The sequence below is a fragment of the Hemiscyllium ocellatum genome, chromosome 7 (assembly GCF_020745735.1).
Source record: "Hemiscyllium ocellatum isolate sHemOce1 chromosome 7, sHemOce1.pat.X.cur, whole genome shotgun sequence".
Classification (NCBI taxonomy): Eukaryota; Metazoa; Chordata; class Chondrichthyes; order Orectolobiformes; family Hemiscylliidae; genus Hemiscyllium; species Hemiscyllium ocellatum.
In genome coordinates, this window is record NC_083407.1 from 14,008,918 (window position 1) to 14,035,188 (window position 26,271).

Genomic DNA, 26,271 nt, shown 5'->3' on the forward strand with positions numbered 1-26,271 from the left:
GATGTTACCTAGTATGGTGGTGAAACATCAGTAAATTAACCTTGTAGCTCAGTGAGCAAACTTACAACACCAAATACGATATGCAGGTAAACTGAGACGACATCTCTTTATTTTATAGATGTCTATTAGGCCATAACACGTTGCTGTAGTTGTGGGTTTGTTTGAGCTGGGAAGTTGATTTGCAGATGTTTGGTCTCCTGTCTAAGTGATTTCTTCAGGGCTTTGGAGCCTCCTGTGAAGTGCTGCTGTACTATGTCAGTTGGAATTTGCTTGATTCTGTTCCTGCTGGTTCTGCTGGTTTGTTGTAGTACAAACAACTGGAACTGGCAGAAGTTAATAAACTCCAGAAGAGACTGTACAACAGTGCTTTGGAGCTTCCTGTGAAGCAAAGAATGTGACCGAAACACGGAGGAAACGTCTGCAAATCAACTTCCCAGCTCTGAATAATACAAAAATATTTGTTCTTTTTCTCTCAAGTATTCATACAATTCCCTTTTCTTTGTGAAATTACTTGTGATTCCAACTGACAGTTCTACTGGCCTCGGTATTTTTTGTTTAGTTCATGTGACTGTTTCAGTGATGACTATGTTATGAAACTTGAAAGGGTTCAGAAAAGATTTATAAAGTTGTTGCCAGCGTTGGAGGATTTGAGCTATCGGGAGAGGCTGAACAGGCTGGGGCTTTTTTCCCTGGAGCGTCAGAGGCTGAGGGGTGACCTTAGAGGTTTACAAAATTGAGGGGCATGGATAGGATAAATAGACAAAAGTTTTTTTCCCCTGGGGTCGGGGAGTCCAGAACTAGAGGGCATAGGTTTAGGGTGAGGGGAAAGATATAAAAGAGACCTAAGGGGCGACGTTTTCACTCAGATGGTGGTACGTGTATGGAATAGTAGAGGCTGGTAAAATTGCAACACTTAAGAGGCATTTGGATGGATGTATGAATAGGAAGAGTTTGGAGAGATATGGGCTGGGTGCTGGCAGGTGACTCTGATCAAATGAGAACTTAGTTAACACTGGGGTGCTGCAAGCAAGGATAATGGGTTTACAAGGGAGAGGAATGGGACGACATGGTGTAGTCTGCAGGATCCAAATGGATAGTTACAATTGGACAGTGTCAGTGGCCACCCAGAACGTTAGTGTCTTGAGACGGACGGGTCCGCAAGGTAAGATTTTAAACCTTGGTCCCCCTCAATTATTCCTGTGTGCCAGAGATAGCTCCCCCCATTCAATCTCACACTTCTCTACGGGTTCCTCAAATGGTAGTAAGTTCAGTCAAAAACAGTTTTGCAAACATGCTGACAGGCAAAGGTGCTAGTCCTCTGTGCTGCATTGGGGTGAGGAAATGTGATTTAAGGTTCGTGTCCTTTGCGCAGTAGTGTGGTTAGAGTCCCCTGAGATGGGTTTGATTGAAGTTCGAGTCTTCTGTGCAGTACTGGCGTTAGAGTTTATTAGGTGCGTTGATTTGAGGTTCAAGTCCTCCGGACTGTGCTGAGGTTCGAGCTTTCTGGGTTTGAGTGAGCTTTGTGCTGTGTTTAATTGGGATTTGCATCGTCTGCGTTTACATAGCACTCTGGTTTTGTGTTTAATTGATTCTGGAGTCCCCAGAAGAAGTAAAGTGAGAAGGGGGTTAAAGTCCCCTCGTGATGAAATTTTGATGCTTAGTAATTGTTTTGGGGGAAGAGAGTGGCTTGTGTTGTGGTGCCTTGTGGTCTGCTACGAGGGCTTTCTCTTGTTATAAGTGTAATTCCAGTGAGAGGATGCAAAAAAAGAAAATGCTGAAGTTATGGTTGTACTAATACTTGGGTTGAAAAGCAAAAGTTTGTGTAAATTGTGCCATCGCTGAAAATGTGTTGCTGGTTAAAGCACAGCAGGTTAGGCAACATCCAAGGAATAGGAAATTCGATGTTTCGGGCATAAGCCCTTCATCAGTGTGCTTGATGCTTAAACATTTTCGTTTGTTAAAATACTGGTTCAGAAATTCCTTTTTAAGTAACTGTTTTGCCTTTTTTGAATCAGGATCTTCATTCAATGTGTTTTGTTGGCTATGTAGTGGGGCAGATTGTCTTTTACATTTAAATTGTACAATGTTGTCCTTTTTAAAATTCAGACTTATAACCTTAAAACAAATTGAGTGCCTTGATCCCTTGATTTGTTTGAAAAACAAACATTTGGGTCAGTGGTCATGCTTTAGCCAGATGAAAGTATTGTATGACAAGATCTTTGTGTTTTTAATAGAGTTTTCACAAAAAGAAATGCGTGCATCTTCAGTTTGATGTTTTAAGATGTCTAGAGAATATTTGAACTTGAGGCCGACCTTCATACTGCAAATTCAAAGAACGTTGATCTCTACCAATGCTGCCACTGTAATTCCAACAGTTTTATTTGGCAAGTTTCATTTGGAGAACATATTTTAAAATAATCAGCATTTGGTTCCCACTAATGAGATTTAATATGAACTGAAACTACCTCTTCAATTGCTAAAGCAAAGGAAACTTTTTTTTTTGCTGTCCCAGACTTTTGAAATATGTTTTCCGGTCAGCTTTCACGTTAGCCAAGTATCAATTTGTTAAAGGAAAATAATTTTTGAATAACCTAAATGGGGTTCCTCTGAGGGTTTAATTTTAGGACCGTTGATGTTTATTATTGAATTGTTTAGGCAGTACAATTTAGAAGTTTATGGATTGTGTAACACTTGATGTCATAAATATTGAACAGAGTAATAGATTTCAAGAATTCAAAGAATGGCAGACACAATTTAGTGTAGCTTACTGTGTGACTGTCTCCATACTGAGCCACCTTGGCAAGGAAGGAATGAGAGGGAATGCAAAGATACTTCTCTGGAGTTTCTCCATTCACAGGTAAAACACTCCTTCAGATCACTGCCCACTCCTCCACAACCTGATCCAATGGATTCAATCAGCTCCCCAGTCATGAGCAAGAAAAGTGAAAAATTAACAATAGTGAAGAGGAGGTCAGTACGACTTTTGTAAGTGGCCTTTCTACAGACATTAAACTACGTGAGCCTTTGGGATATGACCACGAAACCATTGTCAGTTGTTGGAAAAACTCATTTGGATCACTAATGCCTTTTAATGTCTGTAGGAAGGCCACTGACAAAAGGCGTACCGACCTTCTCATTTATGGGATATGAAGGTTCACTGATTAAGGTAACATCACAACAGCCAGTTAGCTTTGCTACATTTAACAGCAGAATGGAGCAGAAGCAAAGAATGTTGAGTTCACCTAGCCTGCAGCTGCAGCCTCTGCACACTCAGGTGCGCTGGTATCCTCCATCTGAAATATCTCCGGGAGGATGGAAGTCTCCTCGGCTTTAAGTATTTAACTTCTCTGAGAAATCGGATTTCTCTGAGAAGTGATGCAAGAACAGACTGAGTTTTGTTTTTAGGTTGGGCTTTAGTAAAGGAGATTCTGGAGAACTGTCTCATTTCCACTCAACTTGAAGAGGATGGAGTGGTCACTAAGGATTGTGGATTTAAGAACTTTACTGGTGAAACTTTTCCCCACATGGGAGGATTCTTCAAATTCTAATTACTGTAATGGACTAGTAATTTTTATGTATGCTGTGTCAATAACTTAATATCTTCTGTCAAGCGTCATATGAAAGCTGGCAGTGCCATCTGTTATCATGAAATGATAAAAGGAGGGAATGAGAATGTGTGTAGGATATAAGCGGCAGGGAAAGAGTTTAGTTCTGAAGTTTGTGAAATGAGGTTCAGCTGAGCATGACTCGGATCAGATCAGTTGGTAGGAAATGGGACACCAGCCCACACTGCAAAATTGTTTTAACTGGCTTCCTAATATTATACATGAGGCAAGTCCAGATAAATTGCATCTGTTTGAATTCTTTCGGGAACTCCTTAACTGATTACTGTTGGTTTTTTTTCTTTTGTGGGCTTTGGGCACTCAGATTCATCCTTTCCAAAATGTGTTGATACAAACTTTTCACAAGTGAAAACGTAAATTTTGTCTGCTATCAATCCGATTTCTCATCAAATTGGCCTGGCTCAGCTTTCACCAGCTAAACCTTTCTGCAAGGTGATGTGTTCTATGAATCGAGTTGGATCCTTCTCCAAGGATGGAAATTGAAAGTGCTTAATGCACATTAGTATCTTCTGAACTGAATTTAAAAACAAAACTTGATCAATTCTAGATTTTTCTGAACGGAACAAAAAGTCTATGGCTTTGCGTGTTGACTCTACTTGTCATAACCCTAACAGTATAAATAAGTTTCCATTTTATAAATTCATTCACTGGATTGCTGGCTAGGCAAACACATATTATCTATGTCAGAGGTAGTTAATAGTCAACTACATTGTGGAGCTGGAGTTGCATGTAGTCTAAACCAGGTGAGGATGGCAGTTTCCTTCCCTGATGGGCATTAGTGATCCAAATGAGTTTTTCCAACAGCTGTCAATGATTTTGTGGTCATTATTAGTAGCACAGTGATCCACAGACACCTGCGTTCTTACTAAATGTTGGATTTAAATTGTTCTAAAGGTTTTTCTTTTGAGAAACAAAACCCTTCAGAAGCAACCAGCACCCCTCTACATCTTTTTTGAAATTCAAATTTCAAATAATTTATGCACCTTTCATTACTTACTATTAAATCTGGATCAGCTTATGCATTCCAAATATGTTGCATTCATTGTGTTCAAAGTTTATGCTCTTGTCTATAATTCCTTTAACCACTCGTATTATTTTTAAACCAGTGCTTGCTTCTCCTTTTAATTCTTATCTAAACCCTCTAGGTATGGTGCGATACTAAGCAGGTGCTGCACTGTTGTGGATACTGACTTTAAATGTGATGTTGAACTGAAGTCCAATTTTGCTTTGGGTGTAAAAGATTCCATGATCCTATTTTGAAGTGTAGGGAATTATTCCAAGTGTCCCAGCCAATACCCAGGCCTCCATTAACATTTACAGAATATATTATCTCGTTACCACACAGCTGTTTTGGGGATTTGCTCTGGATAATTTGACCACTGATTCTGGCATTCCAAGATTGACTGCACTTTTAAAAACACTGGTTAGGAAAAGTGCTATATAATTTCAAGTCTGTATTTCCATTGTTTCACAGTCTCCATAATATTTTTCTTTCTGGTTGGTTAGGGTTGGGAATTCTTAAACCTTTGTTCTTACCAATGTTATGGACTAGGCCAGACCACTCAAAACATTCTTGAGCAGGCAACCCAGACCCATAACTTTAATTTGTTTCAGTAAGTGGACAGTGAAAATTACCTGGAGTAGGTTAGCTAAGTTGACTACGGGTTTTAAAACAGAAATTTATTCACAAATTTTACGCAATGAAACACAGAACAGAATAAAGAACCCGATAGAACTGTCTATCCCAACTAGATTTAATTATACTGTTCTGAATGTGTGTAACAGTCCCAATAAGCAAATCCCTTTTCTTAAAAAAAAAAAATGAACAGATGCTTACAGTTGAAGTTAGAGTAGAGGGAGCCTGTTTCCACAAAACTGAACTCCTAACTAGTTCTGAACTAAACTGCTCAGCTGGAGAGCTGACCACTCCCCTTTTCATTATACAGGTCACTTCTAAAACATGACCACTTTGACCTGAAGTCTCATCTGTTTGCATATAAACAAAAAAGCCTCTCAATACCCTTTAATCTCTGTACCAAACCAGTCTAGTCAGAGCCAGGAGTGTTTTATTACCCCTGAGTTAAACCAAGGACACCATATCCTTGAAAAGGAACAGCTTTTAGAAAAAAGGGGCCAGATTTGTGACACCAATCTATAACCAATAGGGGACGTTGGTTAAAGTGCTGCTAAAAGGCCACTTGCTGTTTTGCTTTCTGTTGTATAGAAATGTGCAGCATTTGTACAAACAAACAAAACTTCATTTTCCTTTTTGCTGCAGAGTGAAGGAAGCAAACTCCAGAAAGATCTGCGGGCGTACCTGGTTGCAGTAAAAGGTAAGGAGGTCACACGCATGAGAGCTGTGTTTGAGAGCAAATCATAACATTACAGCTGCTATTAAAAAGGATGCAAGGCCATTTTGGCTGCATTGATAGGGAATGTGAAACGTTGGACCACAAATGATTCATTTTGAATGGCTAAACTAACTCTGGGATATAAATGGCATATTCAAGTTTGTGTTTATCTAATGGATTACCTGGCCAAACTCACCATGTTGGCCTTCACAAAGGGTGTGTTGAGGTTAACCTTTGTATGTTTTGGAGCTTTTTGTGGATAAAGATTTCTTTTGATATTAAAAATAAATCAGACCACTGAGTACAAAAACAGCCCCAATTGACCATATCTGCAGTGGACATTGTCATTTTGCCTGTCCTTAGTAATAGAAGCTGTGCTGGCACCTCCTGTTTTATTAGATTGGTGTGTCAGTAGTTCAGTTATTTTTTTAAAAAAATGTAAGTATCGTGTACAAAATATTTGTCATTGTCCATGTATTCTAAAGGTGAATATTTATCACTGGCATAGTTTCCTCTTCATGTGGATATAAGATCCATCAATCTTATGACCTTTATCAAGCTTGACACTGCTGCAGTCATTGCCTGATTTGCATTTTGCACTTGATCTCCAGATAAAGCACTTTGTAATTAGAGAATGGTACAAGATGGGATATGCCCCACATTATTGCTGGCGCAAGCTTTGAAATTTTTAATCCTATTCCCCAGTTATCATTTCCTGTCCTCTCTTCAACCCTTCCCCCTCAGTTCTATTCCTCCTTTCAAGTTTTTATACCATTTTTCTGCCATCCTTTCATGCATTGTAAATCAAACTTGAAATGATAAGAATTCTGTCATTAGTTTAAATTCATATCCTGTCACTTTAGACATCAACACCTTTTCATAATTTTAACCGTTGTTCAATACTCCTTTGACCACCTTGAATCTTCAAACTTGAACATCAAAACTTGACTTCTGTATTTTGGAAGAAAATTATTCAATTGAATTGTTGACCAAGTGGAAATGTAAATATTTGTGCTGCTTAATATTTATCACCATGATACTAAGTTACTTAACACTTGAAAATATTTAATTTTTTTCTTTTGCACTCTCCTTTGCATTGCACCTTTCCATCCAGGGAATAAGAATTAAGTTGTAACTTGCAACATGTACATTGCTTTTGAGAAAGTAAAAACCCATAGGAAATGTCCAACTGTTGCTAAAGAGAAGCCAACAATAATAATAGGTCAAGGGGAGAGCTTTGTTTTGTCAGTGGCAAGTGTTAGGCTTGGGTCATTTGAAGAATTTTGCAAAAGTAGGACAAAGTGGTGATATTGCTGGAGAAACCTTTTTGAGATTCCCATTTCTAGTTTACTGAATGACATGGCAAAAATGTTTTGGGCTTTCAAATTTTCAGTATAACAAATTGCATAAAGAAACTTTCACATTTTTGTATGCTAAGGTAATTCAAACCGCAAAGGAACATTCCTCTCTACCCTTGGCACATGTTCTTTCAATGGAATTGCTTTAAAGGAACAATTGATTAAAATAAAATCAGTCCAATATCCTCCTAACTTTCAATAGATTTCAATATCCACATTTCACCGAAGATTTCCTGGATCATCTGGTCAAATTTACAACCAATCTCCTGGAATCCTTAGGCTGGTGGATGTCTACAACTAGAGGCAGCCTTTTTACTATATTTGGTGGGAATATCTCAAAGCCAAGTAGACTTCCTCTGACCACACACAACCTCTTTTGTTCCGTGGGTATTCCATTGATTTGTAGGGAAGCTGTAACTTGACTACATAATAGGTAGCAAGACACAAAAGCAGAAATTGCTGGAAAAACTCCACTGGTCTGGCAGCATCTGTGGAAACAAACCAGAGTTAACACTTTTCAGAACAGTTTAACTGGACGCAGAGGAGTCACTGCACCCAGAATGTTCATTCTGCTTCGTCTCCGCAGATGCTGTCAAACCTGAGTTTCTCCAGCAATTCCTACTTTTGTTTGATTTTCAGCATCTGTAATTCTTTGGGTTTTCTTTTGGAAAGTAAGACACATGCAGATCAGCTTTCTTTGCTCTCCACTCCCTTTCATTGAAATAAATGGGTAAATTATAGTACAATACCTAAACACCTTTCTGGAGCAGTAAGTCTAATCATGATAAACTAGTGGATAGTTGTCTTTTAGGCATTGCTGCAATGTACTTTGTCTCTAATTTTGCCATTTCTTTCGAGCCAACCAACCCAATTTTTCCTTTAATTTCTTGCAATCAGGCTGACCCTCGGGTGGTGTCTAGAACAAATCATATGATTCATTTCATTTATCTTAAATTTAAAGTTACATATCCAAAATATAGCCTTTTTTAACTACTGCTGTTCATCATTTTTATAAACTATCTGGATGAGGGCGTAGAAGGGTGGGTTAGTAAATTTGCAGATGACACTAAGGTCAGTGGAGTTATGGACAGTGAACGAAGGATGTTGTAGGTTACAGAGACATAGATAAGCTGCAGAGATGGGCTGAGAGGTGGCAAATGGAGTTGAATGCGGACAAGTGTGAGGTAATTCACTTTGGTCAGAGTAACCGGAATGCAAAGTACTGGGCTAATGATAAGACTCTTGGTAGTGTAGATGAGCAGAGAAATCTCGATGTCCAGATACACAGATCTTCGAAAGTTGCCACCCAGGTTGACAGGGTTGTTAAAAAGGCATACAGTGTTTTAGCTTTTATTAATAAAGAAATCGAGTTCCGGAACCATGAGGTTACGCTACAGCTGTACAAAACTCTGGTACGGCCACACTTGGAATATTGTGTACAGTTCTGGTCACCGCATTATAAGAAGGATGTGGAAGCTTTGGAAAGGGTGCAGAGGAGATTCACTAGGATGTTACCTGGTATGAAAGGAATGTCTTCAGAGGAAAGGCTGAGGGACTTGAGGCTGTTTTCGTTAGAGAGAAGGTTGAGAGGTGACTTAGAAACATACAAGATAATCAGAATTAGATAGGGTGGACAGGGAGAGCCTTTTTTCCAAGTATGGTGATGGCGAGCACGGGGGGACATAGCTTTAAATTGAGGGGTGATAGATGTCAGAAGTCATTTCTTTACTCAGAAGTAACGGTATGGAATGCTTTGCCTGCAACAGTAGTAGATTCGCTAACTTTAAGTACATTCAAGTCGTCATTGGACAAGCATATGGACATACATGGAATAGTGTAGGTTAGATGGGCTTCAGATTGGTATGACAGGTCAGCGTAACAGCGAAGGCGGCGCAACGTCAAGGGCTGAAGGGCCTGTAATGTTCTATGTTCTATCAATATTGTGAGCGTGTGTAGAGAACACATCAAACTGATGTAATGCTCTTATGTATTTTTGTACTTAGAAAACCAGAATAAATATTGGTCCATTCAGTGATTAAAGTTGGATAAATTATAATGGGGACTAATTAAATGATAGAATGCTTGGTCTTTCGTAATGAAACCCTGATGAAAGCTAATGATTCCAAATAAACCTGTTGGACTGTAACCTGGTGTGGTGATTTTTAACTTTTGTCCATCCCAGTCAAACCCAGCACCTCCGCATCATGAAAACTGATGCACTTTGTGGGGAACTCCAGTTCCAGCAGGAACTAAGGGCCTGAAGAAATTCAATGGTAAAGAAATAGTACTGGACTAGTTAATGAGATGAATAATCAGTACAATAAATCCCTAAAGCTGGTTCTCCAGTACATCAGAATTCCGTGGATTCTAGAACAATCCCTGTTAGCTGGATGAAGGCAACCCAAATCCTTCTCTTCAAAAGAGGAGGTCAAGCAAAAATGGGAACGTTTGGAGCATTTGGCTTAATAGCTTATCCCTGATTGATTGGCTACTCCTGCTCCTTTGCAGAAAATATACATTCAGTCCCTCAAGCCTGGTCAGCCATTCCATGAAAATAAATCTTTAAAAAGAAATCATATGGAGAGTTGTAACAAATCGAAATAGAATCGAAATTGTATTTTTAGGATACAACTAGCAGGATAAATGAGAGCCAATGGATGCAGCAGATGTGAATTTTCAGTAAGCTTCACTCACTCAGTATACAAAGTTAGAATTGGTGATACTGAAGCTTAACATTAGCATGGGTTGGTTGTTGACAGAAATAAACGGGCCATTTTGATGTTGACTGTCTATGTTGGTTACTACAAGAGCCACTGTCAACAGGAGAACCCAAGCAACCAGTCAAATTCAAGCAAGGGAAGATGATCTCTAGCATTTGGGGAAAAAAATAGCGGTTTCACTTTAATATGAGTTGTAATTAACATTTTGGAAAATTGGAGAAAAGCAAAATAATTTGATCGGAAAGAGGCTTGAGAATGGCATTCAGGGGACTCGTATTTATACACAAATTGCATAAAGGCAATGATGCAAGAGATTTGTTACAAAGGAGTTGAAGCAGGTATGTGAAGTCTTAAAGCTTGGTCAGACCATGTCTGAAGTATTGTGTCCAATTTTGGACTCAACTTGCCTTTGAGGCAATTAAGATTCATGAGACTGATTCCTGAGATTCTTTTAAGAAGGTGAGTAGTTTAAACTTGCATCACCTTGCAGTTCAGAAATAGTGCTATAATTTCCTTAACACTTTTTTTTTAAAGGGATTGGCTGAGTAGATTGAAAATATTTCCACTCATGCAGTCTTGAACATGGTGTCAGAATGAGACATGTGTCACTTAAAACTGAAATTAAATTTCTCCCCTCAACTTTGTCATTCTGAGGAATTCTCTAGCCCAGAAAGATATGGGTACATACATTCAGGACAGTGTCCAGGGTGCTTAAAGGGAATGCTATACTGAGATAAAGTTTCAGCCATGATCTTACTGTGTAATGGAGCAAGATAAGAGTCAATAGGCCGCCTGCAGATTTTAATCTTATGTTTCAACTGCTTGGAACACAACTGACTGTAAATTTAAATTTGTTCTATAGCTATGCATGATGCCACAAAGAAGCTGTCAGAAGTTTTGGAGGAAATTTATGAGCCAGACTGGGTCGGCAGACCAGAAATTCATTCGATTTCAGAGGTTAGACTTCTTTGTTTCACTCCCATTTACTTCCCCACAGGTCAAGGGACTGCCTTGGACTTTGCTGTGGCTATCTTCACCTAGACCATTGGAGGCCCAACCATAGTCGGAATAAATCACAGACTGAGGATCTGCACTGCTTAATGAATAAGCAATGGCTGTTTTAAAGTCATGGCAGCTGGCATGAAAACAAATGATGGCTGCTGATGTTCAGTGTTCTGTAAAATTTCACGTGATGAAGGAGCAGTGCCCCAAAAGTTTGAAATTCCAAAGTCAACCTATTGTACTATAACCTGGTGACTTCTGGTTCTATTAGACTTAATTTTGGGGAGAGTAACTGGTCAAATTATTTTGAAGTTTGAATAATAGAGGCAATCTCGTGGAAGTGCACGATTTTGAGCGTTTTCCAGTGTAGATGCTGAGCTGTTTTGAGGCCGTACTACCAGTGTCACTGGACTTTGTAATGGGGACAAAGGTTCAGATCCCAACACAGCAGATGGTGAAATTCAAATTCAATTAGTAAATCTGCAGTGGAAGGTTAATCTTCGGCCACAATGAATATAATTATGAAAATCCCAATTGGGTGGTTTAATCCCTTTTAGAGAAGAATATCTTCTCTTTACTCCGCCCCGCACAAACTCCATTACTACCCTGTTGCTGTAACTGACCTATATGTGACTCCAAAATGGCTGACACTCTACTGCTTTCTCAAATGGCCACGAAGTTCGAGGACAATTCAGGAAGAGCAATTAATGCTCGCCTTGGGTGTCATGGTGGCTCTGGTTAGCACTGCTGCCTCTCGCTGCCAGGGCCTGGTTTGAATCCAATATCGAGTGACTGTATGGGAGAGAAATTTGCACAATTCTCCTCATGTCTGTGTGGATTTGCTCCAGTTTCCTCCCATGGTTCAAAGGTGTGCAGGTTAGGTTGATTGGCCATGTCAATTTGTCCATTGGATGCGTAGGTTAGGTAGATTATCCATGGGAAGTACAGGGTTGCAAGGATTGGGTTGAGGGAATGGGTCTCAGTGTAATGCTCCTTGGAGTGTCAGTATGCACTTGAAATGCTGAATGCCCTGCTTCCACATAATAGGGATTCTGAGATATTTGATTCTTGTCAGATGTCCCTGCATCTTGTGAAAGACCCAAAATGGCTGACTTCCACTAATGGGGGAATGCAGTGTGTAGGTCATAGTTGTAGAATAAAGGGGTTGGCCATTTGAAAAATCTTGCCATTGTGTTTTGTAAGACTTGGAAGTTTTCCATCCTCTGGACAAGTGCATGCTCATTACAGCATATTCATGCTGAGAGGTTTTTGCAGGTTTGAATGAACCTAGTGAAGAAGTGATAATGTCAATTGAAAAGTAATTCAGAACATTGTTTTGAGCAGACAAACAAATTGCTGGCAACTTCCTTGGGAAGAATGATAACTTTTGAGTCTAGCGACTTTGTCAGAACTGTTAGTAACTACGTAAACTTGGTATTTATGCTGAAGCCAAAATTGGGGGGGAATAATAAGTGGAGACTGACCCCAGAGAATTATGAAAGGGCTAGGTAAGCAAGGAGATAACGGATAGTAGACTAGGACAGAAGAAAAGTTAACTGAGAAGAGTGAGAAAATGGTTTAATTGTGATGGGCATATAATACACGTGAATGGCTGGCTGTGCTAAAAGCAACCCATGTCATAACAGGATTGGGTGTGGAGTGGGTTTAAAAAAAGATGGAAGGATGGAATCAGGCTGTAAAACTATTGAACTTGATGTTGAATCCTAGATGCTGCAGGGTCCCCATGTGGCAAATGTTCCTTGAGCTTGAGCTGAGGCTTGCTGGAGCACTGCAGCAGGCCTGAGATAGAAATGTTGGTGGAAGCTCAGTCATTCTTGCTGTTCACCAGGCAGAGGAGGTCATATGGTGGAGATGAAACAGGCTGTGTGGCAGCTTTGCAGAACACTTGCATCACGTCCACAAAAAATGACACCTCCCAACCCCCTCCCTTCAGCTTTTGGCTTCAACATAAATACTCGTTTTTTTTCTAGTTGTGATGAGTTGACAGACTTAAAATGCTAACTCTGCTTTCTTTCCACAGATGCTGCCACATCTGAGTTTCTCCAGCAATTTCTGCTTTGGTTTCTGATTTCAGTATCCATAGTTCTTTATTGTAATGTTTTGGGGCAGTGCTGGGGCAAAAGTTGAATTCAGTAAAAGCCTGGAATTAAAAGCTAGCCTAATGACATCCATGTGACTGTTTGTTTTATTCTTCTGGGGGTTTAAAAAGAAATCATTCTGTTCGCTATTGCCACAGAAGGAAATCCTTACCTAGACTTATATGTAACTCCAGACCCTTGGCAATGTGGTTGACTATCAATTGAAATGGTTTAGTAAGCCACTCAGTTCAAAGGCATTAAAGAATGGGCAATAAATTCTAGCCAAACCAGCACTGCCCACATCTCATGAATTCAGTAGGTTAGAGAGAAGTTTTCTGTCATGAATTGTGGAATAGGCTTTGGGCGCACTTCCTATTTTTGGTGATCTGTTGTTTCAACTTGAGTTTGATACACAAACATTTCTCATTTGCCTTAATGTCTTTTTGTTTACCTTCAGAATAGTGATCTTCTCTGGACTGACTATCACCAAAAACTGGTGGATCAAGCTCTCCTGACCCTGGATACTTACCTCGGCCAGTTCCCAGATATCAAAGTAGGAGTCTTTTTTTGTGTGCGCGCTATAACCTAGGCAGAATGGATCCTGTTAATTTACTACCTTTTTTAAATGTGATGCTCATTTCCCAAGGTTAGGGTTGTTAGCCACAGTCCAAAGATGTGCATGTTCGGTGGACTGGTGTGCTCAGTTGTACTGATTAGATGGATTAGCCTTAAGAAATGCAGGGTTATAGGAATAGGGTTGGGAATTGATCTGTGTGGGATGCTATTTCAAGTGTCAGTGTAGACTTGATGGGCTGAATGACCTGATTCTGGAATGTTAGATGAGTTTTTTTAATAAGAACAGAAATCGTGACAGGGATTTAGATGTGCGACTAATGTTAATTTAGCGTGTGGATTTCTGTTGCTGATTGACCTTTATGCACATTTTGTACTATTCCCATTTTGAGAAAGTTTCATTTCAATTCCTCCTCTATTTTCTGATTTAAATGTAGCCCAACTTTGTGCATGTGACTAGTTCCTCTTTTTCAAGCTTAGCATTTTTCCTAAATATAACTAAGATGACAATTTCATTGAGAGCTTGCAAGTTAACATTAAAGTCTAAAACTGAACTTCCCTAGGAGCCAAACTTGCTTTTTGATTGATACATATGTTAAATTGTAACCTTCTAAATCATTTGTAAAAGTTTTAAACACAGTACCTGAAACAAAGCCAACATCCCACCGACTGAGCCTGTATGATCTCTTTGAAGAGTCTAATCATTAGTCCCATTAGTGCTCACGTGCTGCAAATTTTTTTTTCAAATAATGGACACATTCCTTTTTTGAACACAGCTGTGGAATTTGCTTCTATCACACACTTATCCCCAAGTACAGCATTGTGTAGTCATAGTTCATTATCTATATCTTGAAGTTGTACTGATGGCTTTGATCACCTTTCGAACTAATTATTCAGACTGTACAACCTTTATTTCTGGAAGGTCAGCACATTTTTTTAGTGTGAGAATCTGCAATTACTTAAAGCACCAGGTGGTTAGAAATTCACATTAGTGACTCATTGAGTAGTGTCATAGTCATAGAGCCATAGAGTCCAACAGCATGGAAACAGACCCTTTGGTCCAACTAGTCCACACTAACCATGTTCCCAAGTTAAACTCATTCCACCTGCCTGAATTTGGTCCATATCCCTAAAACCTTTCATCTATACTTGGGTATAATTACAATGTTTAAATACCTGCATCCACCACTTCCCTTGTAGTTCGTTCCACGCACCAACCAGTGTTTTTTTAAAAAAAAAGTTATCCCTTGTGTCCTTTTTTTTAATCTCTCAAGTCACCTCAAAAAAATAAGCCCCTCCACCAAGTTTTGAACTCCTCCACCTTAAGGAAAATACTTTTGGTATTCCCCTTATCTGTGCTCCTCCACCCATGGTCATAGGTGATACAAATATTTGTTAGGCATCCTGCAATTTCCTCCCTAACTTCCCACAAAGTCCTGGATACACTTCATCGGGTTACTGAAATTTACATGCCTTTTTATGCTTTGAGACCTCGAGCACTTCCTGTTCTTTAGTGTGAACTGATTTTGAAACAAATATATCCGAGTTCTCTAGCCTCTTTTTTTTTCTCTCCACAGTAAAAATTGACGAGAAATATTCATTTAATACCTTTCCAATCTGGGAATTAAGCATTTACCAGCTTTGAAATTTGATCACTTTTGACTTGAGATGCAAAGGAAAAAACGATTTTGTTTAGAGGGCAACATTTTTTGTGAATCTACAGTTTAAACATAATTTATTTTGTAGACTCGTATTGCAAAGCGTGGGAGGAAGCTTGTTGACTACGACAGTGCAAGACATCATTATGAATCTCTCCAAGGTGCAAAAAAGAAAGATGATGTAAAAATAGCAAAGGTAAAAGATATTGCATATTTATGTGACATTTTGCACAAAAGAAGGGCCTTTGGTCCAAAATTTCTGTACTGGCATTTAGAACGATCCAATTTGGCCAACCTGCACCATACAAAAGTTGGATTTTTTCAAAAACATTCCTTTTGAAAGCTACCTTTTCTAAATCTGCTTCCACAGCCTTTCCGATATTCCCGATCTTATCCTGCTGTATTACATTCCTAAGAATGTCTGTTGTAGTTGTTTGCTAATCACATTGGATGTGCTTCCACTGGTTATTGAATTATCCCTGTTAGAAACTGTCATCTTGTATCCAATATCCAATTCTGTGATTTGAGTGATGTGTGCAAGATGTGAAGAACTGGCCATTCAGTTGTTAACTAGAAATACTGTTCTATTGCATGAGGATGGAATCACTTGAAATTTGAATTATGATGGCCAGAAATGAGGTCGGAAAATATTTAATGTTGCTTTTGAGAGCCAGGAGAGCTCTAATAAAATTGCAGTAGCTTGTTTGCCTTTGAATTGCCAAAATATTTACGTTAAATGATGAACCCCTTGGTGATAAATTTGCAATATTTTAAATGGGAGAAACTCTAAGCCTGGCAGTGCCTGTGGAGGGATAGTGTGTCAACCTGGAGTCTGGTATGACTCTTCTTCCGAACTGAAATGTGTTGGGAATTTTGATTTATTCTGTTTGACAGGTAAAGGAAAAGCAATGAATCCATGCCAACTGCCCCCTTGCTCCTCCTTTGCTTCTGACAGAAGTATTTAAACAAAATACCTCCACCTTTCAGTTTTAAAACATTGTACCAGAGCGGTCATTCAGTATCTCTCGCTCACATTGTCTGTCCCCTCTCCAACAACAAATGCTGCCAGACCTGCTGAATTTCTCCACCATTCTGTCTGTTCTAAAGTGGAATAATAGGTTGGGACCTTTTTTTTAATAAGTTAAAAGTCTCTGCCAACTTGATAATGAATTTTTTACCCAGCTAGATTGTTGACACAGCTTGACTAAAAGTACTTTGATATTGGTCTGGTGTTCACTGAAAAGTCTCCCTCCTATTTTGATAAATGCTAATTGACTTTCCTAGGTTTCAGTTTAGCTCCAGGAGCTGCTGTTCCTGAATAACCCTGAGATTGCACATGAATGTGCATTTCCATTCGGTTAATGTAAGAAGTAGACTCTAGTCCTACACTGTGTTGCAAACTATTTGAGGAAAGTGCTGAATCTTGAGCCCCACGACTGTTTCCACACGTTAATAAATTAATCGAAATATGCAATTTATTAGTTTGAAATCCAATTAGCACAAAACATTGACCACATTCCTGTACTTAACTGCTGTTTATTACAGGTATTTTCTCGCCACAGGTAAGCAAAACTGAGCTATCAATATAACTCCACTAGTGAAAAATATATAATCCTGTTTTAAAGCTTCTGCATCAGGCACCGATAAATCAACTCCTCCTCTATATTTCTGCAGCAAAGTTTATGCATATGGCTGTTGGGGTAAGATAGCATTGGACGTGATATCTGCTAACACTGGCAATGGTTGGAAATGTCCAATATTACAAAGCACCGGAGGGAGCATGTGACTTCATCTTCAGGAGGGGAGGAAATTTGAGAGAGAATGAGAGAGAACTAGAATATTTTCAGATTTATTACCATGAGTCAATGGGGATATAGGATTCTGTATCCAGCCTGTGCTGTATCTTGGGAAGTGGCACTAGTTTACAGACCTCTTGAGAAGAAATGGATTATCATCCAAAATTTAATCTGTTTTCCCCATCGTCCAGTCCCCCAAAATGTGAAACTTGATCTATTCCAGTTATGTTTTCATGCTCTTGAACAAAAGGAGAAAACCATATCGAAGTGAATCTTATCCTGACTCACTTTATTTGGGCTCTTGGCTGCATCTTTTCTGTGCGTCTGACTGCCAGCTTTTTCCAAGGTACTTGTCAGTGTAGCATATTCATTGTAGCTACTATACTTGTGGCTGTGGAGAAGAGTGAGAAACCCCCATCTACCAATGGAAGGTTAAAATCTGTGGTGGCAATCTTCAATAGCTGGTCTGTGGTGCTCTTGGAAGATCCTAAGTGGCTTTTAAAAGCTTGTGCAATCTGTTCTCTGAAATGGGAAAATAGCTGAAGTCTGCTCCTCAGGTGTATCTGTCTGGTAACTCCTGCGAAGTTCTTGTGGGGATATTGAGGTAAGGATGGAATTGAGGTTTGTATCTGCTAGTAGTCTTGTTACACTGATTAAAACCATTTTAAATTGCCATGTTCAGGAGGGGAAGATTTTTTTGGGAAAGAATCAGAATATTTTGTTTTATTTGAGTCAGTAGGACATAGATTTCAAACATTGAGGGTCTGTTGTAGTCACCTTTTTAAACTTCCATGTCTTCCCTTTCTGAAGGATTGGGAGTAAGCACAGCATTTCTGCTTTTTTTTTTGTTGAAAATTTTATTTTTGGGAAACTAGGCAACAAGTGGGCTACATCAAGGTAAAAGTGGTGAAACAGCTCCAACTACCAAATAAAGTGGGGTGCTAGTATGTGTCTCAGGAGACTTTTTCTCCTTGCTCAGTTTCCAAAGCATGCAATGCAGAAACCATCCCATTGGAAGCACAATGAGGCTTGCAATTATACATCAAGTCTTTCAGATTTATTTTGGTTTTCAAAGCAAAGTTTTCATTTAAAACTCTTTGTGAAGAGCTGTATTCCTGTAACCTTGCCCATCATGGGATGCTGGGGTTCTGTCAATACTTGGATCTCACTAGTGTTATGAACTAAGCCAGACCATAACTTTGCAATTTGTTTTGGTAAATGTACGGTGAAAATTACCCAGATTAAGGTAACTATGTTGACTACCAGGTTTTAAAACAGACAAAAATTTATTCACAAAGTTACATGATAAAACACAAAATACAGAATAAAGAACCTCAACAGAACCCAACCTACCCAACTAGATTTAATTATGCTGTTCTGAATATACACAACAGTCCCAATAAGCAAACTCCCTTTAAAAACCAGTATAAATGGAACACACAAGTTGAAGCTTAAGGGCAGAAAAGTGTGTTTCCACACAGTTCCCTGTTGAACTTCCCAGTTCAAGACTGAGCAAAAACTGCTCTGTTCAGGTCAGTTAGAGAGCTGACCACTCCCCCCTTCCCTATGCAGGTCACTTTTAAAACTTGACCACTTTGGCCTGAAGTCTCACCTTTACATATAAACAAAAGGCCTCTCAAAATCCTTTTCAACTCTGTACCAAACCAGACTGAGCGGAGCCCGGCCTGGTTTATTGCCCCTTTGAAACAAAATCAAGGTACAGCTTTTAGAAAAGAAGGAGCTAGCTTTGTGACACTAGAATAGATGAGACTGAAGGAGACCTGATGAAAGTCTCCGATTTAGTTGGTTTTAATTTGGATTATTCCAGCATTTGATATTTTGAATATTTGTTGGGCAAATTCTCTTTCAGCTGGTGCACTGTCATTTGTTTGTGTGTATGTCGCTGGCAAGACCTACATTTGCCCTTAAACAAGCCATTTGAGGGAATAGTTGACCATTGATCATTAAACTGTGGTTCTGAGACTGTGGGGAGGTCAGATTGGGTAAGAATTGCAGATTTCCTACTGTTTGAAGGTTGATGATGAACCAGGTTTTTTTAACAATTGAGGATATGGTTGCTATTACTTGATATTAGCTTTCAATTCAAGATTTATTCATTTAATTGATTTTAAATTGTTACAGTAGCCCAGAGTGATATCCAAGGCCTTTGGGTTACTAGTCCTGTGATATTGTCTATGCCACCCTATTTGTTTCCTTGCCTCAGTGGACTTGAACAGGACTTGTGGGCGGCACGGTGGTAGTCGGCGACACGGTAGCACAGTGGTTAGCACTGCTGCCTCACAGCGCCAGAGACCCGGGTTCAATTCCCGCCTCAGGCGACTGACTGTGTGGAGTTTGCACGTTCTCCCCGTGTCTGCGTGGGTTTCCTCCGGGTGCTCCGGTTTCCTCCCACAGTCCAAAGATGTGCGGGTCAGGTGAATTGGCCATGCTAAATTGCCTGTAGTGTTCAGTAAGGGGTAAATGTAGGGGTCTGGGTGGGTTGCGCTTCGGCAGGTCAGTGTGGACTTGTTGGGCCGAAGGGCCTGTTTCCACACTAAGTAATCTAATCTCAGTAATCTAATCTAATCTAAGACTGGGTGAACTGACATAAACTCCAGTGCTGCAGGCTTCTGAACTTGCCTCTTTTCTTAATGAATGGAGCTGCCTCAGTCTTTTGCATGTTGATTGGAGACCTCATGGTCCATATTGGTCTGGTGTGAATGGCTATCTCTGGGTAAGTACAGTGGAAGCTACTGTTAACCTGTATTGTCAGGCTGGGAGATGGTTACAGGAGGAAAAAAACTCATTCCTGATTCAAGTTTGTTGTCTTGGCATTGGGTCACAGGAATTTGGCCTGGGGCTGGAATTTGGCTAGGTTTTGTCCAGCTATCCCAACTTATCTTTCATTACGGAGTGTCGTTTGTAAATGTAGAATGCTACCCTAACCAGGGGTCAGCACTAAGGAAATGTACTAGATTTGCAGTGTTTTGTTTATTTTCTTTGCTGTCCTTTGCCCTGATTGTTCCCCTCAAGTCAGGTTCCTCGAGTTAACTGTCAGGATGTGTAAGAGCATGCCACTGTTTTTACACCCCACCGTCCTCACCTCCCATCCCGAAATCAGCCATTATCCAAAAGTTAAAGATCACAACACTAGGTTATAGTCCAACAGGTTTATTTGGAAACACCAGCTTTTGGAGCGTCATTACTTCGTCAGGTAACAACCACCTGATGAAGGAACGGTGCTCCAAAAGCTAGTGCTTCCAAATAAACATATTGGACTATAACCTAGTGTTGTGATTTTTAATTTTGTCCACGCAAGTCCAACACCAGCACCTCATAGTCATTACCCAAAGGTGCTGTAACTGATGGTTAAATGGCTGTGTTTGTCCTGAATTAGTACTAATCCTGACTAGTTTATACCACCCATGGAGAGGCTTACCTGCGAAACTACTGCGCTCTCCTGTATCCAAGCACACTGCCAGTATAGTTTTCTGGGTCATTTGGGAAATGACTTTGTAATCTTCCTGCTAAAGTGTTTCCATGCATTGCATTGTTGAGGTTGGTAACTTGCTGTGACTAACTGCTATTCTGTCTTATTAACCTATTCTTTGCAGCTGACCTGCTCTTGTTTAACTGTTGCTGGGAAATACTACAAGAAGCTGGTGTATCTGTGGCTCGGTGCTGTTGATTAATAAAATGTTCTTCCTTTTCCCTTGCTGCTTTTACCTCACCTGTCCCACAGCCCTGATTCACCAAGCTGTTGCTCTTGCTGTAATCTTTCTGTGTGCTTTTTTTTGTTTGTGTTTTTTTTCCTCCCTAGCCTGTCTCGTTGCTTGAGAAAGCTGCGCCTCAGTGGTGCCAGGGGAAGCTTGTGGCGCATATCGTTGCCCAATCAAATCTGCTCCGAAATCAGGTGACCAATTACTTGTTTTTGTCTTGGTGTGGTATATCTCTGGCTGTGCTTTACTGTCTATCTGCTTGTGTTGTGGTTGGTGCTTTAAGCCCTCTGTGTCTCTGTTTTGAAAACGTCCAATTACTGCAGCTGATGGCACAGGAGCACTTTTCACCGAAGAATTCAAAGATTATAGTAGGGACAATTTTATTTGTTTAGCTGTTTCATTGCCACTGGCAACCACCGCCCCCTGGGGAATGTTCGATTGCCATGCAGAAGTAAGCAGCCACCCTTGAAGACATCTGAATAGAGCCAATTCCAACTCTTCCACTTTTGGTTTGTAGAGCTCATTGGCATTTGTGCCCAGAGTTTGAGGTTATTTCCAACTGAATATATGTTGAGTTGAGAGCAAAGCTGATTTTTAACACCTTGCTGCTTCAGAAAATTCCGCTCTGACTTCCCTTGAACCACCTATCTGGCTGAAATGTTTTACTTTAATCTGTAAATAAATGTCTGACTCTGGTGTAACCTTATTCCTTTATTTAACATAAATGCTCATTGCAAATAAGTTTTGTGTAGCTGCTGTGTGAGGGAGGAGGGATTGAACGCTGGAAGAGGCATGTTTTAAACAGCCAGTAACTAATTAGAGACTGAAGTGCAGGGAGAGAGATCTTATTATTTTCTGTCCAATAAACTGGTGAGCAAGTTCTCCATTCTCAACTGCAAAGTCCAATTGAAGCAACATGTTGTAGTACAGTAGCTGACTTGGGCCCTCCAACCGAAGTACTTTAAATTCATCTCAGTGTGGCCTTGAAAGGCCACTTCATTGTCCATGTCCAGTTGTCCGAGGGAGGTTGGTGGTTGGTTACTGTGATGATCCATTTGGGCTGATGTAGCTGCCCTTTGTAACGTTCTCTCAACTGACCTCATGGTCTTTTCAGAAGACTGTAAATGGCCAGTGATGCTTGGGGAAAGTCAAGTGCTATGAGAGCTTGAAATCTGAAATAAAAACAGAAGACAGAAAATACTCAGCATTTATTGTTAACCTGTATTGTCAGGATGGGAGAGGGTTAAAGGGGAAGGAAGCTCACTTCCCTGTTTCATGTTTGTCGTCTTGGCAGCGGGTCAATGGAATTTGGTAAGGGGGTGGGATTTGGCTAGGTTCTGTTGTTCACCTATCCCAATGTATCTTTCATTCCTACATTTATTTGTAAATGTGAAATGTCACTAGGGGGCCAACTCTAAGGAAATGTATTAGATTTGCAGTGTTTGTTTGTCTACAAAATCAGAAGATACAGTAAATACTCAGCAGGTCAGGAAATATGCAAAGAAAAGCATTTACACTTTGAAACCAATGGCCTTTTTGCTCAAATCTGAATTTATTTCTCCCTCTTCACAGATACTGCTTCGACCCCTCTTCTGTTTTCTTAAAAATAACCATGCTGTTTGTAGGATCAGAATCTGGTCCAAACCATATTTGAATAGCACAACTCTGAATTTGAAAGATGACAGTTGACCACAATGATTTTGTTTTAGGTGGGACTAGATTGGGTTAGGATATCTGATCAGCATGGATGGGTTGGACCGAAGGGTCTGTTTCCATGCTGTACATCTCTGACTCAAAGTATATTCTGATCCTTTGAATCCTTTGTACTTTTGCACAGGATGTGTGTCATTGTCTAATTCTGTTAATTTCCCCTTTACCCAACAGTGCTACCTCACTTTTTTTGTCTTTGTCCTTCCTAAAAACTGAATACCCCTTCATTTTCTGTCCTCGCCCTACAGTCATGTTTTTCTAATCCCAATTGTATTGTACCTATCTACCTGTTTGTGCATCTAAATCATCCACTTAAATTCACGGACTACTCTGGTTTGAAGTTTTAATCCAGCTCTCTGGAATACAAGTCAACTTCAGTACACTCATTCTAAACTGATTTTGGAATAACTATCTTTCACACGTGTAGTGATTTGGGGATTGCTTCCCACTGTGTCGTATCTTTTAATCACTGGCTTTGAAACCATCTTCACTGCTGAATTGGCATTCCGCTTAGCTGTGAAAGACTTGTGGGTATGGAACTATAACGCAAAATTACTTGTAAAAATCACACAACACCAGGTTATTCAACAGGCTTAGTTGGAAATACGCAATCCTTTATCAGAAATCTGTGGGGCCAGTTTTTTCGAAATCAGAATTTTACAGATTTTGGAATAACTTTAATTTTTGGTGAAATAAAAAAATTAGCTGACAGCAGACGCATGTGAATACTATGAGCACTGAGATGCAACTGACACCTACCATTGCTGGCAACACCACCTCACACATCTGAATGATGTGGTTTGAGTGGGTGTGGAGGTGGGTCACCTGTTCTCATGCCAAAACGATGCTCCACACTCCCCAAAAACAAAGGATCATATATCTGTAGTAGCTTTTGGACTCGGTCGATATGCGTAATCTTCTTGGATATCCTATCTACTTTAAGCTGGCAGTTAATGGTGTCTGGAAGCTAGAACTTCCAATTAAACCTGTTGGACTAAAACCTGGTGTTGTATGATTTGTAACTTTGTGCACCCCACTCCAACACTGGCACCTCCACAACAGAATTACTTATGATAGACAGCATCATCCAGTCGATGACTGTAGGGAAATTGAGGAGAAGTTGGAATTGTCCACGGTTTCTTTAAAGTTTTACTTCACGGAAGTTTATGATCTGTGCTGAAAGTAATTGCCAGCTGAGTGTCTGTTGGTGTGTTCCACTCCTAAATGTGGAAGAGTTGTTTTAAAAAGAACTGAAAACACAAATGATTGATCAGAGCACAAAAACTGCGTAACAAAAAAACCTGAGGGTTGGAATTGCAAATCCATAAGCTTATACGAAGCACTTGGATTGTGAGTAGTTGTTCTGTTTTGGGAAACAAAGTACAATCATAGAATCCCTACAGTGTGGAGTCAGACCATTCGGCCCACAGAGTCCAGACTACCTCACCTGCATATCCCTGGGTACTATGGCCGATTTAGCATGGCCAATCTACTTAACCTGCATACCTTTGGACTGTGGGAGGAAACCCATGTAGACACGGGGTGAATGTGCAACCTCCACACAGTCACCTGAGGCTTGAAGTTGAACTTGAGTCCCTGGCTGTGAAGCAGCACTGTTAACCACTCTGCATTCCAAACATACGTTGAACGTTTTTCCTGTTTTGTAAAAGAAAAGCATCTCCACTTGTGAGGGAATTGAGAGCTGGAAACTGGAAAAAAATTCAAGTCACTAATTTGTTTCCAGTAGAGAAATCGGATGGAATTTCTTTGCCAGAAATGGGGAGAATGCAGAATATATGACAGGGTGTAACTAAGGTACATAGCATAGATATGTTTTAAGGCGAAAGCGAGGTCCTTTTCACACATAAAGGAATAGAATGATATGCAGATATAGTAAAGACAAGGGATGGGAGGAGGCTTGTCTGTTATTATCCAAGCTGTACTGATCCATTTGCTGTAATAGAATTTTTGTGGGTCTAGGATTCTTTGCTACAGTTTGAAATTGTCAGAAATTCCTGACAACAGGAGCAGACAAATGTGAACTTGGCCACAGCCAAGATGACTGTAAATGTCACTACTTTTTAATTTTTGAGACTAGAAATGGGAAGCCAAGATTCAAAAGGAAAGTTTGAGGGAGGCAGGAGCATCGGTAAACTGCTGTTTGGTGGCTGCTTTTATAACCTGTTTGACTGAAATTAGCTGCCTTTTCTGCACATTCAACCTTTTTAGGAGCTCTTAAATTCTATTTTGTTTTAACGTTCATTCAGACAATATGTGCGTCACTGGTTAGGTCAGTGTTTATCATCCTTGGTAGTGGTGAGCTGTTTTCTCCAACCAAAACCATTGGCTTATCTTGTATAAGTACATATGCAGCCCTGGTGGGAAGGGAGTTCCAGACCTTTGACCTTGTGACATGGTAGTTTACACACCAACATAACTTGGAATTAACTTGGAGGGAGGCTTGCAGGTAATGGTATAACTATGCATCTACTGCTTTTGTCCTAAGTGTTTGAAGCAAATTTGTCATCTGTGGGCTACCCGTGCAACCCTCTGTTGGCTAGCTGAGGCTTGTTTGGCAATATCTTTTTCCTTGGAATCCTATGATGATGGCTTCAGCTTTTAAAAAAAAATCCAATTCATCCTCCAGTGAATTGATAAGGGAGCACTGTGCTGTTGGGGATGCTGTTTTTTTGGGTGTAGTTAGTTAGTTCAAATGGTTACAAAAGGTCTCTGATACTATTTTGAAGAGCTTTCAAATTTTCCCTGGCTAGGGTTTAACTTCAATCAACTAATAAGGGTTATTTGCTAATTCTCTCCCATGTGGGAGTTTGCTGTTTGCATGTCAGCTGCCATATTTTTCCCACAATCCAACAATATTGTACATCTGTAAAGTCACTTTAGCTCTAAGGCATGTTGTATCATCAGGTTTGTAAAATGTGCCATATAAGTGAGTCATTATTTTCATTCCTTCCTGTTTTGGTGTATCTTTAGGTTTCCATGGCTACAGAATGGAAGCACATTGAGCTGTTACTTAACTGTGTCTTGATGCCAAGAATTCATTCTTTCAGGAAATGCCAAATCACTTCACAGCAAGTGGAAGCCTTTTTTAAATGCTCTAGTTTTATGAAAGGAGGGGAAAGAGGAGAAATGTTTTTTTCGTCATCTGTGGGATGTGGGTGTTACTGATTAAATTAGCATTTGTTGCCTATCCCTCATTAGCGAGCCAGCCACATTATTGTGGAATGTGGAGTCTGTGTCTAGGCCAGACCAGTTCAGGACAGTAGATTTTCTTCTCAAGGGCTCTGTGAATCAGACATGTTATGATTTCAACAGAATGTGATCACACTTGCATCAGCAATTTTATTAAATTCAGATTTCACCATTTTTCATGGTGGGATTAAAATCCATGTCCACGCACCAATTGCCTGGGTTCTAGATTACTAAACCTGTGACTTTACCACTTTGCCATCATCTGCTCCATATGGCAACCTGTTTGTGCATATCGAGAGCACACAAAATAAATGTGTATCTTCAAAGTTTGTGAGAAGATTTGTAGTTCGGGTGCTCGTTGTTGTGGTTCTGTTCGCCAAACTGGGAATTTATGTTGCAGACGTTTCGTCCCCTGTCTAGGTGACATCCTCAGTGCTTGGGAGCCTCCTATG

General features: G+C 40.0%; 1 protein-coding gene across 5 annotated transcripts in view; it reads left to right on the top strand.

Moving 5' to 3' along the window:
* Positions 1–26,271, top strand: part of LOC132817023 (myc box-dependent-interacting protein 1) — a 158,301-nt gene that overhangs the window by 71,689 nt on the left and 60,341 nt on the right. For 4 of the 5 annotated variants that reach the window (XM_060827014.1, XM_060827016.1, XM_060827018.1 and 1 more), the window contains exons 3-7: positions 5,902–5,956; positions 10,915–11,009; positions 13,611–13,706; positions 15,473–15,580; positions 21,001–21,093. In XM_060827014.1, coding sequence (XP_060682997.1) covers positions 5,902–5,956; positions 10,915–11,009; positions 13,611–13,706; positions 15,473–15,580; positions 21,001–21,093 — 447 coding nt within the window. The remainder of the gene's footprint in view (positions 1–5,901; positions 5,957–10,914; positions 11,010–13,610; positions 13,707–15,472; positions 15,581–21,000; positions 21,094–26,271) is intronic. The other variant, XM_060827015.1, reaches the window with a different exon arrangement.